Below are 16286 nucleotides of genomic sequence, written 5' to 3'. Positions count from 1 at the left end.
CACCTTTTGTGGCCTTCTGACAAGCAAAGTCAGTGGGGGAATCCAGATTCACTTAACAGCCATGTGACTAACTTAACAACTTCAGTGATTCACCTAACAATTGTGGCAAGGAAGGTCATAAAAAGGAGGCAAAATTCCCCTAACAACTGTCTTGCTTAGCAGCAGAAATTTTGAACTCAGCTGCGGTCATAAGTACAGGACTACCTATATTGTCCTAAACCAGGGGTTTTCAAACTTGGCCCTTTTAAGACTTGTGGACTTCAACTCCCAGAATTCCTCAGCCAGTGTAAGGGAACTATGAACCTTTAAGGAATTGTGGACTTCAACTCCCAGAATTCCTCAGCCAGACACGTGCCTGGCTGAGGAATTCTGGGAGTTGAAGTCCACAAGTCATAAAAGGGCCAGGTTTGAAGACCCCTGCCCTAAACTAAGAGGCTGAATAAATAAACTTTATAAAAAAAAGTTGGAAGTCTCTTTTTTATATTTCTATAGTTGTTTGTTTTCTGTACTCCACTCCTCTCTCTTTCACTTTATTCTACCTATCCCTGACTCTGGCCATTTCTGTCTGTTAGATTTTATCTTTATGTTGTATAAAAATGTAATCGTTATATTAAAAAAAACACCGATCCTCCTCCCAAAATGACAGCTATGCTCTCTTCCAGCTCTTGAGAAGCTTCCTCAGGGCCCCCTTCACCTCTTTGTTATGGATGCTGTAAATCAAGGGGTTCAACATGGGGGTGACGATGCAAAACATGATGGAGATTAAAGCATCAACCTCCAGAGAGTATCCAGCACTCGGTTGGTTGTAATTCATACCTCCATTACCAACAAACAGAGTTACCACACTAATGTGTGCTGCACAAGTGGAGAAGGCCTTGCGCCTGCCCGTGTTGGAGCGAATTCGCATAACGGAGGCCAGAATATAGAAATAGGACAGGATGATGAAGAGGAAGGGACCGAGGCCTACAAAGATGCTGGTGATGTGATTGGCCAATTCGTTGACCGAGGTATCACTGCAGGCAATTTTCAGTAATGGAGGAACATCACAAAAGATGTGAGGAATATTGTTGTTTCCACAAAAGTCCAACCTGGAGGCCAGGGCAATGTGGATGGCTGAATCCAGGAAGCCCCAGAGCCAAATGGCCACAGACAGCTGGATGCACAACTTGCCTCTCATTAGGTGGGCATAGTGCAAAGGCTGGCAGATGGCAGCATAGCGGTCATAGGCCATGACAGCCAGCAGGGCCAGCTCCCATGCTGCAAAGCCAATCAGGAAGAAGGCTTGTGCCAGGCACTGGTTGTAGGAGATAGTCTGCTCTTGGCGTAGGGAGTTCACCAAGGTCTTTGGCACCAGCACAGAAGAAAGGCAAACATCCAAGCAGGAGAGCTGGCTGAGGAAGAAGTACATGGGGGTGTGAAGACGGGAATCCAGGAGAATTAAGATTATAATCATGATGTTGCTCATCAGAGTAGCCACATAGGCAGCAAGCAGCACCAGGAAAAGGTGAGTTTTGTAGCTCAGCAGGTGGGAGAAACCCAGGAAGAGGAATTCTGCCCCTCGTGTTTGGTTTCGTGCATTCATGGGTAAGAAAATGTACAGCTGAGAAGAGAGGAAAAAACACGAGAAGAAAACACAGTTTTCATTACCCAAACTAGGTAACATCATCAGGGCTAGAGGAATCACATCGCTAACATTGATGGGGTTACCTAGTTTGGTAATGAAATATCGGCAAGAAACCACCAAGCTCAGAGAGCAACAAAGACCACATTGTCATTGTCATTGTCATTCTCCTCCACCTCCTCTCTTTCCTCCACTCTGCAAACCCCACTCCCTTCTAGCATTGATGATGTTACCTAGTTGGGTCATGAAACGTCTGCAAGAAAACAGAGCACCAAGGACCCCACAGTCCTCCTCCTCCTTCTTCAACCCCACTCCCTTCTAGCACTGATGGTGGAACATAGCTGGGTCATAAAACTATGGAACATAGTTGGGTCATGAAACGTCCGCAAGAAAACAGCCAAGCTCAGAGCACCAAGGAGCCTTGATTTCATTCCTGAGCTACAAATATTCTCCTTTATTGGTTGTTAAGACCAGCTAAATGGCTCAAGCTTCTTTCTATCAGGGATTTCTTTTTTAAGAAGGCCATCCCTTGGGCTAGAGGTGTGCAATCTGAAGTTAACCCCAAGGTGTACAATGCAGGTCAGATGGACCAGTTAATTCTATTGAAAACAGGTTGCATTTAATCCCCTCATTGCAATCCTGAGCTACATATGCGGTATTCTCCTTCGGAGGTAAAATTACAATGTCATTATTTGAGGTCTCCACGGAAGGATGAAACTTTAGAGATCTCCTCCACTTAGTGAAGACCTAATTCCTCAAGATATTTGGATGAGAATTAGATGCAAGGAAAACTGGGTGTCCAGACCCAATGGAGCCAAGCTTAATTTTCTCCCTTCATTTCTGGAGAATTCAGTGTGCAAACTTTGAGGAACATCAATTCCAAGCTTGATATCAGAACCAGATTCTAGACAAATGACTTGCTGGGAGAAGGAGGACTAGTAACGGGATAGCTTTGATTTTCCAGTATTGGAACATTGCCCATTTATATACTTCTTTTGTTATAGGAGAGGCAGGAGAACTTGAGGGGATCCAGATCCAAGATAGTTAAACCAACAACTTCATGGAATACAAGTCAAATATGGATTGTAGATTGATGCTAGTCATGGTAGCAAGGTATTTATGTAAGTTTCCAACGCCTAGCTTTCAACTAGGGAGCTGTTTTCTCCATTTAATGTCCACATTTGGAACAGCACTTCAACCTAAGAGGGATGGGAGAGGCTGGATGGGTAGAAAATGACAAGCTGTGATCTATTGTGGGTCTCACGCAGAGAAAAGACCTGGCCACTTCTAAGATTCCCTAGATGGAGATTGCAGGTTCCTCCTTCTTAAGGGACAAAATCTTCCTTTAATGCCACCCCATCCCAAACAGGAGAATCCTTGATGACCCCAAAGCAGCTCACCTTGGCTGGTTATCCCACCTGCAGAAGACCAGCTGCAGCTGAAGCAGACTCATCCTCTCCCCACCTTCTCCCACAGTTGGGTTCAGGTGCAACGAAGTGGGAGCAACAGAGCAGGAAGGGAGGTGTTCAGACGTTCATCCTTACAAGAGAGCAAGTCTCGGAGTTGCTTGCATTATCCGTGGCAGGTGGTGCTCGTGGGGAAAAGTGTGACTTGGCACTGGGGCCTGGGAGTATTCCTGCCTGGGATCCTGGAGGGAGAACAGGTGGGAGGGCAGGCAGAAGGGATCCTCGGGGGCAAAGCTGACTTCTCTGGGACTTGTTAGCAGGCAGAGAACATCTGTAGCAGAACATCCAGAGTCGGCCATGGTTTCATTCCATACAGCATTAACCATGTATGTGTTTCACTTTGAGAGCGGCAACTAAATTTCATTTTTGATGTGTGCCGTTGTGCCCACAGTAAAAAAATATATGAAAATAAAGGATGCCTTGCCTTGCCTTGCCTTGCCTTGCCTTGCCTTGCCTTGCCTTGCCTTGCCTTGCCTTGCCTTGCCTTGCCTTGCCTTGCCTTGCCTTGCCTTGGATTCAGGAGATGGGGAGAAATGGAGAGGACAAAGCAGAAGCACCTTTTTCAGTTTTGAACTTGAAACCAGTTGTCTCATTTGCTTTTAGCTTGTGCTCTAGAAATGACTTCAAGAGCATTAAAAAGAAGGCACATATGGATGCCAGGGACGCAATGGCTCAGTGGGTTAGGACGCTAAGCTTGTCGATCAGAAGGTCGGCAGTTTGGTGGGTCGAATCCCGAGTGCCGCATAACAGAGTGAGCGCCTGTTACTCGTCCCAGCTTCTGCCAACCTAGCAGTTCGGAAGCACATAAAAATGCAAGTAGAAAAATAGGGACCACTCCGGTGGGAAGGTAACAGCGTTCCGTGCGCCTTTGGCGTCTAGTCATGCCGGCCACATGACCACGGAGACGTCTTCGGACAAGTGCTGGCTCTTCGGCTTTGAAACAGAGATGAGCACCGGCCCCTAGAGTTGGAAACGACTAGCATGCATGTGTGGGGTAATCTTTACCTTATGGATGCCAGATTAATTTCACATTTGACTCCTTCCCCTGGCTTGGCCAGTCTCTCTCTCCTACAGCTATGACACTTTCTTAGGGTGACATTTAATGATGCCCAGCTGGACCTTGTAATAATAAGGCTCCATGGCTCTCTATGCAGCACTCAAGTATAAGGCCAGTTTGTTAAAGGCGTCAACTGGGAGAAATACTCCTCTTTTCTGCATAAAGAACTTGTGGAGGTGCCCAGAAGGATTTCAGAGTGAGCAGAGATTGTGAAGGGAATAGAGGACAGAGTTACACAGGAAGACCTTCTTGTACACTGTTTATGCTCTTTATTTATTTATTTTATTATTATTATTATTATTTTATTATTTTATTTTATTTTATTTTTTATTTTATTATTTTATTTTATTTTATTTTATTTTATTATTTTATTTTATTTTATTTATTTTATTTTATTATTTTATTTTATTTTATTATTTTATTTTATTTTATTTTATTTTATTTTATTTTATTTTATTTTATTTTATTATTATTTTATTTTATTATTATTTTATTTTATTTTATTTTATTTTATTTTATTATTTTATTTTATTATTTTATTTAGCAAGTCCCGTGCTGATTTGTCCCGTGTCTGGGACTAAGCAAGTGTATTCTGAATGCTTAACAAACATTTAACACATATCTTCCTTGCTTCCTTGTTTCTCAGCTGACAAAGAGAGAGAGAGAGCCTGTGGCCTAGGGGTTAAAACAACTGCTTAAGACGCAGTCGGGCCCAGGTTCGAATCTCAGAAGGGTATGGCTGACTGATGAGAACAAATAAGTTTGAAATGATCATATCAGTCTCCCTTTATTCTTTGTTAGCAAGCCAAAAAAAAAATTTACACAAATATGAGCTGCCACTGCTGTGGCTACTGCCTGTAGATGGCTACTGCCTGTAGATGGCCTTGGGCTAGGCTGAAACAGGAAATAAGATTTGTCCCGTGTCTGGGACTACACACACACACACACACACACACACACACACACACACATACACACACATGCAACCTTGGCTCTTTTATGACTCTTGGACTTCAACTCCCAGAATTCCTCAGCCAGCGTGACTCAGCTTGGAAACCTCTCCCTTTCCCCTCAGCATGGCTGGCTCAGGAATTCTGGGAGTTGAAGTCCATGAGTCATAAAAGAGCCAAGGTTGCCTACCCCTGACCTAGATGTTTGGTTAGCCAACTTTATCCCAGCACTTGGGGGGGAGGGGGAAAGGACTTCAAAGCTTTAGGGAAGTCTAAGAGGGTAAAGACCTGCTGAAAGTCAGAGGGAAGAGCCTTCCACAGGGGAGGGCTGCCATGAAAAAGGCACCCTTCCCAGCTTCCATTAGATGACAACATTTGGGAGAAGGGATTAGCACCATGCTCTGCTTAATTGGTAGGACAGGCTGACATCCTTAGGAAAACCTGAACCCACAGAGCACCTGGCTCTGTACAATTGCAGGGCTTTAAAGAGCAACAGGGATGATCAGGGGACTGGAAGCTAAAACATGCTGGAATTGGGTATGTCCAGTTTAATGAAGGGAAGGACGAGGGGTAACATGATAGCAGTCTTTCAATATCTCAGGGGCTGCCGCAAAGAAGAGGGAGTCAAGCCGTTCTCCAAAGCACCTGAAGGCAGAAGAAGCAACGGATGAAACTCATCAAGGAGAGAAGCAACCTGGAACTAAGGAGGAATTTCCTGACAGTTAGAACAATTAAGCAGTGGAACTACCTGCCTCCAGAAGTTGTGAATGCTCCAAAACTGGAGGTTTTCTAGAAGAGATTGGAGAGCCATTTGTCTCCTGCTTGAGTAGGGGGTTGGACTACAAGACCTCCAAGGACCATTTAACTCTGTTATTCTATGTTCTATGGTGCTGGAGAGGGTCTCTCTTGGTTGCTGTGGAGTGGAGAAATGACCCAGCCTGACCCAGCCGGAGACTCCATCCCTTGGACAGGGAAGACACTGGAGCAAAACCTGGGGCACATGCATGTGAGAACATGGAAAGGCCACACTGGCTGCAGCAAAGAAAGAGTGTTTTATCACATCTGAGAATCATGGAAAAAAATCAAATTATTCAAAAGAAAGGCATCAAAACCTTCATAACATTGTCAACACAGGCATTGAACAAATGCCACAAATATTGTTATTAGGAATAATCGCAAAAAAACATAAAAGATATCACAATTTAATGTTGAGGCCAGAGGAATGAATTTGGCACAGGTGAATTTGTGCTGATAAGAGAAGACCAGGTGACCAAAACTGGAGACTTGCTCAGACGTATAATAAAGACTAAAAATATTTACGCAGGAAGGTCTTATATAGGACATGTGACACAACATGGAAAATTCAAACAATTAGAAATCAGTTCTTAGGAAAAGAGTTAAGGGACCAATCAAAACAACAGAAGAAAAGGCCAAATAGATGCTAATAATCATCTCCACAATTAATGTGCAAAGTACAATACAGATATTTAGTTTGTGGGTGCAAGTGGGAAAATAAAACGAAGTGGAGAGTGCATTGTCAATTTTCTCTTTGATGTTTTTACTTATGATTTAATAGCAGCTCTTTATTTTCTGCTTAGCTTCCTGTATCCTTCTGGCTATTCCTGTTTAAATGATCTGTCAAAGTTTGTGAAATTAAAAAAAAATCCACCCAAAGAAAGACACACAGAGAGAAAGCCAATAGGAACCAATACAATAAAAATTAAAAGAATGAGGTAAGAGGAGCGTGTATTGAACTCCATCACACCTTAACCATTCATTAGATCTCTTATATATTTCTATCCTCATTTGCCTTCTTGCCTTCCCTGCATTCCACACATTGTCATATATTCTTTTGTCAACAGAATCATTTATTTTTTCCTAATCTGAATTCTACATTTGATAGTGGCTGCTTCTGGGATAACGCAAATGTGACTATAAAAATGTTTACAAGCCATGATGTTTTACCGACACAGTCCAAAACCATGTGCCCCTGCTTATCAGAGGATTCTAGGATTAGGGAATTACATTTGTGTGCAGGTCCTGCAAGTCCCCTTGATTGATCAGGATACAATCTGGAGTGGTGAAGTCCATGGCTTGCATTGTCTGCACCACCCAGCTACTCGTGTTCTTACAAAGCCCCATTTTCTTTCCTCAAAGGGAAATTTCGCAGGCATCTGTAGAAAGTCTTTGTCCCAGGTTCTTCTGCACCACTTTCATTTTTCCTGCGGAGCAAACAAATGTGAGGTTCAAAGAGAAAAGCACCTCAACATGAAGACAAGGCTGCTCTCCAACAGCTGAAAACCCTCCTCCTGGCTTCCTTCACCTCCTTGTTGCGGAGGCTGTAGATTAAGGGGTTCAACATGGGGGTGACAATGCAAAACATGATGGAAATCAGGGTGTCGCTTTCTAGGGAGTAGCCAGAATTTGGATGGTTGTAGTTCAGGAACCCATTTCCAATATAAAGAGTTACAACAGCAATGTGTGAGGCACAAGTGGAGAAGGCTTTGCGTCTGCCGGTGCTGGAGGGAATCCGGAGAATGGAGGCCAAAATGCAGACATAGGACAGGATGATGAAGAGGAAGGGACCGAGGCCAACCAAGGTGCTGGTGATGCGATTGACCAGTTTGTTCACCCGGATGTCACTGCAGGCAATTTTCAGCAGTGGAGGAACATCACACCAGATGTGAAGAATCTGGTGGTTTCCACAAAAATGCAATCTCGAGGCCAGAGCAGCATAGATAGCTGAGTCCAGGAAGCCCCAGAGCCAAATGGCCACAGACAACTGGATGCACAACTTGTGTCTCATCACATGGACATAATGCAAAGGCTGACAAATGGCAGCATAGCGGTCATAGGCCATGACGGCCAGCAGTGCTGGCTCACATCCTCCAAAGCCAATCAGGAAGAAGACCTGTGCCAGGCATCCGTTATAGGAGATAGTCTGCTCTCGGCATAGGAGGTTTGCCAAGATCTTTGGCACCACCACAGAAGAAAGGCAAACATCCAAGCAGGAGAGCTGGTTGAGGAAGAAGTACATGGGGGTGTGAAGATGGGAATCCAGGAGAACCAGGGTTATGATCATGATGTTGCCCAGCAGAGTCACCAAATAGGCAGCCAGGAACACCAGGAAAAAATGGACGTGGTGTCTCTGGAATATGGAGAATGCCAGGAAGGTGAATTCCTTTTCCTGTGTTTGGTTGTGGGCATCCATCAGGAAGAACATCGACACCTGTGAAGAGAGATAAATTCTTCCTAAGAAAGCAGTGAGTGGCAATGGACCCTGACAACACCCCTTCCAAATATGGCATCAGAAGCATATTCCACAAAGAGGACCAACGGCTTTCTTGGAGAGGAAGCCACCACACCGGTTCCAGAAACCCTACTCAGGAAGTAGCAGTCCTTCAGCCCTGCTGTCAATCTTCCCAGATAGACCAGAGAGGAATCACAACCAGATGAGTTAATTGAACTTTATTGTATGGCTACAATAAAGCCCTAGCAGAGTACAAATGTCCTGCCATCTTGTTCTACATCCTGGGCAGTTGTTCATTTCTGAGTTCCTTTCTCTGTGAGCTCTACTCTGTCTTATCTGATTGTTCTCTAGGCCACTTCCCTTCTTCCCATCTCCCAGGTTCATTCCCACATACCAAAATATCTGCCTTCTCCAAACCCTGGTGGGTTATGACTCTCAGCTGGATTAGCAGGTTTTCCTTCAATCCTTCAGGAGATCATCAGCTTAGACATCTTTGATGTTCCAGTGGGTCCTACTCTTTTCCAGGCAATTGATCTTCCAAGAATCAGTGCCAACTGCAACTGAGAAGGCTGTGAAGATCCTCCAGGTTAAAGACTATTTATGTGTTTCCTACATTGTCTAATTGTTTGGATTCTTTTAAAGCATGTTGTTGAAGCTGAGAGCAGCATGAACAAGGAACCGTTGAATCAAAGACTGTCACGTTTCCTTTACTTGAGTTCTTTGCCTTCCTAATTTCAGGAAGGACCATCAATTTTCTAAGTCAATGTGGAACACAGTCCAGCTATACCATCCCTTTGGACATCCTGCGTCTCTTAAGAAAATAGTTGACTTGCTCTGAGCTTCAACACAAAACAGGTCTGTCCACCCTTGCTCTTTAGAAATCTAAAGGTCTTTGTCCCATGTTGTCTCACCTCACTCATATGAAGGTCCAACCTCATTTAGCATTAGGTCTGCATATGGTATTACCTGAGATTAATACAGTTTTAAGGGAGATAATAAACCTCCACCGTCTTTCAGATTTCCAAAAAAATAAGTGAGGTCTACCAATTGGATGAAAAGATGTTGGGATCAGAAGGAGAAAGTGGCCTCCAGTTGTAGAGATGTTTTAGAAGATCTGGTTTTACTTGCAAGATTGAGGTTTACAGTGAGGGAAGCAGGTCATTTTCCAAATTCCCTCTGACGAGCCTAAAAGCAGCCTTGCATTTTATACCCAGATGTATTACGTCTGCAGGAGCTTCTTGCTATCATGGTCAAGAGCCAACAGAAATCCACCAAAACTAATGGCCCTTAATATATATCCATAATTTAGTTATATGGTATGAAGATGTGCTTGGATTGACTTCTGTTGAATCTCATCAACTCCCTTGCCTGTCAGGAAATATAACTCCGTATGTTTCCTGCAGCCAGCTTTCATTTGGACTGCCTCTCTGAAGGGCCAAATGGACCAATTTGCCTAGTCCAAGTCCATCTTTGGAGCAGGACAGAGAGGAAGGATAGAAAGGTCTGGATTGTTGACAGTTACAACTGTTGTCCCCTCAGAGAGGTCTCCTAAATGGATATTCCTGGGTTGAATCTTGCATTCCTGGTCATGCACTTCCTTCTCCTTTCCATGGTCAATCTCTCCTTGCAATTGTCTCCTTAAAGAGGATGTTGGCTGGACTGCGAAACAGCTGGCCTTGGCTGGTTGTCCCACATGCAGGAGACCAGCTGTGCTTCAAGCAGACTCAAGCTCTCCCCCACAGATGGATTCAGACACAATGAGAATGGCGGTGGCTGAGCCAAAAGTCCACCTGCAGAGCAGAAAATTGAGCTGAAAGAACAAATTGCTGGCTGAGAAGAGAAGACTTTCATTGCTTAGCTGCCACTTTGCAACTGGAGCTGGAAATGAAGGTTTTACCACTCTGGGACTCGACTCTGTGCCCAAGAACAGAGCTGATTTCCCTGGACCATCTCACAGGAGAAGAGGCTGCTGGTGGGAATAACCAGCATTGACGAGAGAGTTAGCTACGGTAATTGGTCCAACTTTCTGGGATGATGAAATGAGAGTTAAGGGACCTCGTGATGGGTTTGTGTGCCGAAACAAGCACAGCACAAGGGGTGCAATCCAATTCTCCATCATCACGATCCATTTATAACAAATGCAAAGAATTTCATCATCTCTCCTTGCTAGCAAGCAGCAATCAATTAATGACCCTCAGATTCATTTTCCAAAACACCTTGAGGGATTTCATCGCAGACCCTCACAAGCCGCCCCTCTGCTAGAAATGTGCAGGCTGGGAATTAGGGCATTTAAGGTCAAACAAATATGTAGGACAACAGGCTAGGGAATGGCCACCCCTTTTTAAGTTCATGTAAATCCTTTTTCTCAACGTTCACACATCTAAACTTGTTTTCCTAATAGAGAGAAAGGGGCCAGCTGGTTGGTTGGGTACATGGATGGATACATGGATGGATGAGTTGGTGGGTCAATGAATAGATGGGTGGGTGGGTGGATGGATGGATGGTTGAGCAGATAGATGCATGGAACGATGGAGGAATGAATGGGTGGATGGATGATTTGGTGGGTTAATGTGTGGATGGATGGGTGGAGTAAAATTTGTTTTTTTCCACAAAAGCTACGTCAAACTTTCGGGAAGATATGGTGGGCTGAAGATTGGTCCACAGAAAATGAAGTCGATGGCGGAATGAAGAGCTGATGAATAGACCGGCTCTTCAATGTTTCCTCTCTGGACTAAGAGAGGATTTGAGATCACCCACAAGTAGTCCAGACAGTTGCTCCTCGTCAAAAGACCACAAGACCACAGTCTCTATTTTTCCTTTTTCTCTTTTCTTCACCTTCTAATTTTTCTTTCTTTTCCTTGTTTTTAATTTGCATTAATTTCTATTGTTATTTTAATTTTAAATAGAATTACTCTATTAAAAGGTGCAAGAGCTAGCTACTCATGTTCTTAGAGTTAATCTCCATTCGTTTTATCATGGAAATGGTTTTGCAGGCACCTTTAGAAAGTCCTTCTACCACAGTTCAACTGCACAGCTTTCATTTTTCATAGGTGGGTCGACAAAACACCTTCCTTGAGAAACATAGACATTAATTCAAATACACTTTAGACCAGAGCTTTTTTTTTTATTAGGGTCAATGGACAAAATTTTAGAAAAACAAATCATGGTACGTCAATCTTACATTTGGTTGCAGCAGTAAAATTCCTATATACTCAACATTGGAAAGATTCTACTATACTGACAATGGAAGAGCAGTTGGTAAAAGTAGTGGGACTGGAACAGATGGCAAAATGAATGGCTCTCGTTAGAGAAAAGACAGCAACAAAATTTACTTCTAAATGGGACCCACTGGTGGGCTTTTTACAAGAAGTAAAAAAACAAAACAAATTATGACATACGGATTTGATGATTAGTAAAAACTATTGACAATTTGGAAAGTGGATGCTGTACTACATGTGGTCCAAGGGTCTTCCAACTTGGCCACTTTAAGACTTGTGGAGTTCAACTCCCAGAATTCCTCAGCCAGCTCTGCTTACACAAATTGAGTTACACAAATTCATTTAGTGAGTGTTCGAGGTTACAACAGCACTGGGAAAAAATGTCTTATGACTGTTTTTCACACTTATAACTATCGCACCATCCCCATGGTCACATGATCAAAATTCAGACATTGGTAACTGACTCATATTTATGACGGTTGCAGTGTCCTCGGGTCACGTGATCACCTTTTGTGGCCTTCTGACAAGCAAAGTCAGTGGGGGAAATCCAGATTCATTTAACAGCCGTGTGACTAAGTTAACAACTTCAGTGATCCACCTAACAATTGTGGCAAGGAAGGTCATAAAAATTTTTGTCTTGCTTAACAGCAGAAATTTTGAGCTAGCTGCGGTCATAAGTACAGGACTACTTATATTGTCCTAAACCAGGGGTTTTCAAACTTGGCCCTTTTATGACTTGTGGACTTCAACTCCCAGAATTCCTCAGCCAGACACGTGCCTGGCTGAGGAATTCTGGGAGTTGAAGTCCACAAGTCAGAAAGGGGCCAGGTTTGAAGACCCCTGCCCTAAACTAAGAGGCTGAATAAATAAACTTTGTAAAAAAAAGTTGGAAGTCTCTTTTTTATATTTCTGTTTTCTTCCTTATAGTTGTTTGTTTTCTGTACTCCTCTCCTCCCTCTTTCTCTTTATTCTACCTATCCCTGACTCTGGCCATTTCTGTCTGTTAGATTTTATCTTTATGTTGTATAAAAATGTAATCGTTATATTAAAAAAAACACCGATCCTCCTCCCAAAATGACAGCTATGCTCTCTTCCAGCTCTTGAGAAGCTTCCTCAGGGCCCCCTTCACCTCTTTGTTATGGATGCTGTAAATCAAGGGGTTCAACATGGGGGTGACGATGCAAAACATGGTGGAGATCAAAGCATCAACCTCCAGAGAGTATCCAGCACTCGGCTGGTTGTAATTCATACTTCCATTACCAACAAACAGAGTTACCACACTAATGTGTGATGCACAAGTGGAGAAGGCTTTGTGCCTGCCGCTGTTGGAGCGAATTCGCAGAACAGAGGCCAGAATATAGAAATAGGACAGGATGATGAAGAGGAAGGGACCGAGGCCTATAAAGATGCTGGTGATGTGATTGGCCAATTCGTTGACGGAGGTATCACTGCAGGCGATTTTCAGTAATGGAGGAACATCACAAAAGATGTGAGGAATATTGTTGTTTCCACAAAAGTCCAACCTGGAGGCCAGGGCAATGTGGATGGCTGAATGTAGGAAGCCCCAGAGCCAAATGGCCACAGACAGCTGGATGCACAACTTGCCCCTCATTAGGTGGGCATAGTGCAAAGGCTGGCAGATGGCAGCATAGCGGTCATAGGCCATGACAGCCAGCAGGGCCAGCTCCCATGCTGCAAAGCCAATCAGGAAGAAGGCTTGTGCCAAGCACTGGTTGTAGGAGATAGTCTGCTCTTGGCGTAGGAAGTTCACCAAGATCTTTGGTACCACCACAGAAGAAAGGCAAACATCCAAGCAGGAGAGCTGGCTGAGGAAGAAGTACATGGGGGTGTGAAGACGGGAATCTAGGAGAATTAAGATTATAATCATGATGTTGCTCATCAGAGTAGCCACATAGGCAGCAAGCAGCACCAGGAAAAGGTGAGTTTTGTAGCTCAGCAGGTTGGAGAAACCCAGGAAGAGGAATTCTGCCCCTCGTGTTTGGTTTCGTGCATTCATGGGTAAGAAAATGTACAGCTGAGAAGAGAGGAAAAAACACGAGAAGAAAACACAGTAGGTCAGTGGGCTTTGGAAAATGCACGGAAAAAGTAAAATTAAGGGTCCTTGGTACTCTTTGAGTTTGGCTGTTTCCTTGCAAGTGTTTCATTACCCAAACTAGGTAACATCATCAGGGCTAGAGGAATCACATTGCTAACATTGATGGGGTTACCTAGTTTGGTAATGAAATATCGGCAAGCTCAGAGAGCAACAAAGACCACATTGTCATTGTCATTGTCATTCTCCTCCACCTCCTCTCTTTCCTCCACTCTGCAAACCCCACTCCCTTCTAGCATTGATGATGTTACCTAGTTGGGTCATGAAACGTCTGCAAGAAAACAGAGCACCAAGGACCCCACAGTCCTCCTCCTCCTTCTTCAACCCCACTCCCTTCTAGCACTGATGGTGGAACATAGCTGGGTCATAAAACTATGGAACATAGTTGGGTCATGAAACGTCCGCAAGAAAACAGCCAAGCTCAGAGCACCAAGGAGCCTTGATTTCATTCCTGAGCTACAAATATTCTCCTTTATTGGTTGTTAAGACCAGCTAAATGGCTCAAGCTTCTTTCTATCAGGGATTTCTTTTTTAAGAAGGCCATCCCTTGGGCTAGAGGTGTGCAATCTGAAGTTAACCCCAAGGTGTACAATGCAGGTCAGATGGACCAGTTAATTCTATTGAAAACAGGTTGCATTTAATCCCCTCATTGCAATCCTGAGCTACATATGCGGTATTCTCCTTCGGAGGTAAAATTACAATGTCATTATTTGAGGTCTCCACGGAAGGATGAAACTTTAGAGATCTCCTCCACTTAGTGAAGACCTAATTCCTCAAGATATTTGGATGAGAATTAGATGCAAGGAAAACTGGGTGTCCAGACCCAATGGAGCCAAGCTTAATTTTCTCCCTTCATTTCTGGAGAATTCAGTGTGCAAACTTTGAGGAACATCAATTCCAAGCTTGATATCAGAACCAGATTCTAGACAAATGACTTGCTGGGAGAAGGAGGACTAGTAACGGGATAGCTTTGATTTTCCAGTATTGGAACATTGCCCATTTATATACTTCTTTTGTTATAGGAGAGGCAGGAGAACTTGAGGGGATCCAGATCCAAGATAGTTAAACCAACAACTTCATGGAATACAAGTCAAATATGGATTGTAGATTGATGCTAGTCATGGTAGCAAGGTATTTATGTAAGTTTCCAACGCCTAGCTTTCAACTAGGGAGCTGTTTTCTCCATTTAATGTCCACATTTGGAACAGCACTTCAACCTAAGAAGGATGGGAGAGGCTGGATGGGTAGAAAATGACAAGCTGTGATCTATTGTGGGTCTCACGCAGAGAAAAGACCTGGCCACTTCTAAGATTCCCTAGATGGAGATTCCAGGTTCCTCCTTCTTAAGGGACAAAATCTTCCTTTAATGCCACCCCATCCCAAACAGGAGAATCCTTGATGACCCCAAATCAGCTTACCTTGGCTGGTTATCCCACCTGCAGAAGACCAGCTGCAGCTGAAGCAGACTCATCCTCTCCCCACCTTCTCCCACAGTTGGGTTCAGGTGCAACGAAGTGGGAGCAACAGAGCAGGAAGGGAGGTGTTCAGACGTTCATCCTTACAAGAGAGCAAGTCTCGGAGTTGCTTGCATTATCCCTGGCAGGTGGTGCTCGTGGGGGAAAATGTGACTTGGCACTGGGGCCTGGGAGTATTCCTGCCTGGGATCCTGGAGGGAGAACAGGTGGGAGGGCAGGCAGAAGGGATCCTCGGGGGCAAAGCTGACTTCTCTGGGACTTGTTAGCAGGCAAAGAACATCCCTAGCAGAACATCCAGAGTCAGCCATCGTTTCAAGCTCCCTCCTTTCATTATGTATTCAAGATGGACAGTGCTCAATATTCATATACAGTATTATGTACAGTATATAGAGGGGTGTGGGTCTATACATGTTGTACATAGTATATTTTAGGTGTGTGTCATGTATGTGTTTCACTTTGAGAGTGGCAACTAAATTTCATTTGTGATGTGTGCCGTTGTGCCCACAGTAAAAAAAATGACAATAAAGGTTCTCTTCTCTTCTCTTCTCTTCTCTTCTCTTCTCTTCTCTTCTCTTCTCTTCTCTTCTCTTCTCTTCTCTTCTCTTCTCTTCTCTTATCTTTTCTTATCTTATCTTATCTTATCTTATCTTACCTTACCTTATCTTATCTTATCTTATCTTATCTCATCTCATCTCATCTCATCTCATCTCATCTCATCTCATCTCATCTCATCTTATCTTATCTTATCTTATCTTATCTTATCTTGTGCTGGATTCAGGAGATGGGGAGAAATGGAGAGGGCAAAGCAGAAGAATCTTTTTCAGTTTTGAACTTGAAACCAATTGTCTCATTTGCTTTTAGCTGGTGCTCTAGAAATGACTGCAAGAGCATTAAAAAAAGGCACATATGGATGCCAGATTAATTTCACATTTGACTCCTTCCCCTGTCTTGGCCGGTCTCTCTCTCCTACATTTAATGATGCCCAGCTGGACCTTGTAATAATAAGGCTCCATGGCTCTCTATGCAGCACTCAAGTGTAAGGCCAGTTGGTTAAAGGCGTCAACTGGGAGAAATACTCTTCTTTCCCGCATAAAGAACTTGTGGAGGTGCCCAGAAGGATTTCAGAGTGAGCAGAG

At 43.7% G+C, this 16286-nt stretch overlaps 4 protein-coding genes across 4 annotated transcripts in view; 1 reads left to right on the top strand and 3 right to left on the bottom strand.

Annotated features, from left to right (window-relative positions):
- LOC310642441 (C-type lectin lectoxin-Lio2-like) overlaps positions 1 to 16286 on the top strand; it is a 310859-nt gene that overhangs the window by 34046 nt on the left and 260527 nt on the right. The window lies entirely within an intron of this gene.
- On the bottom strand, positions 647 to 1582 carry LOC310642710 (olfactory receptor 5V1-like; the record flags this gene model as incomplete). The annotated part of the gene is made up of 1 exon (XM_083366597.1): positions 647 to 1582. One exon carries the CDS (start codon positions 1580 to 1582, stop codon positions 647 to 649), a length of 936 nt encoding a protein of 311 aa, XP_083222723.1.
- On the bottom strand, positions 7358 to 8317 carry LOC310642709 (olfactory receptor 5V1-like; the record flags this gene model as incomplete). Its single annotated transcript, XM_083366596.1, has 1 exon — positions 7358 to 8317. The coding sequence occupies one exon, from the start codon at positions 8315 to 8317 to the stop codon at positions 7358 to 7360; it is 960 nt and encodes a 319-aa protein (XP_083222722.1).
- LOC310642708 (olfactory receptor 5V1-like) lies at positions 12644 to 13579 on the bottom strand (the record flags this gene model as incomplete). The annotated part of the gene is made up of 1 exon (XM_083366595.1): positions 12644 to 13579. One exon carries the CDS (start codon positions 13577 to 13579, stop codon positions 12644 to 12646), a length of 936 nt encoding a protein of 311 aa, XP_083222721.1.

Source organism: Vipera ursinii (genome assembly GCF_947247035.1).
Source record: "Vipera ursinii genome assembly, chromosome: 6".
Classification (NCBI taxonomy): domain Eukaryota; kingdom Metazoa; phylum Chordata; class Lepidosauria; order Squamata; family Viperidae; genus Vipera; species Vipera ursinii.
The sequence above is the reverse complement of the archived record's forward strand: the minus strand, read 5'-3'. Positions and strand labels throughout refer to the sequence as shown.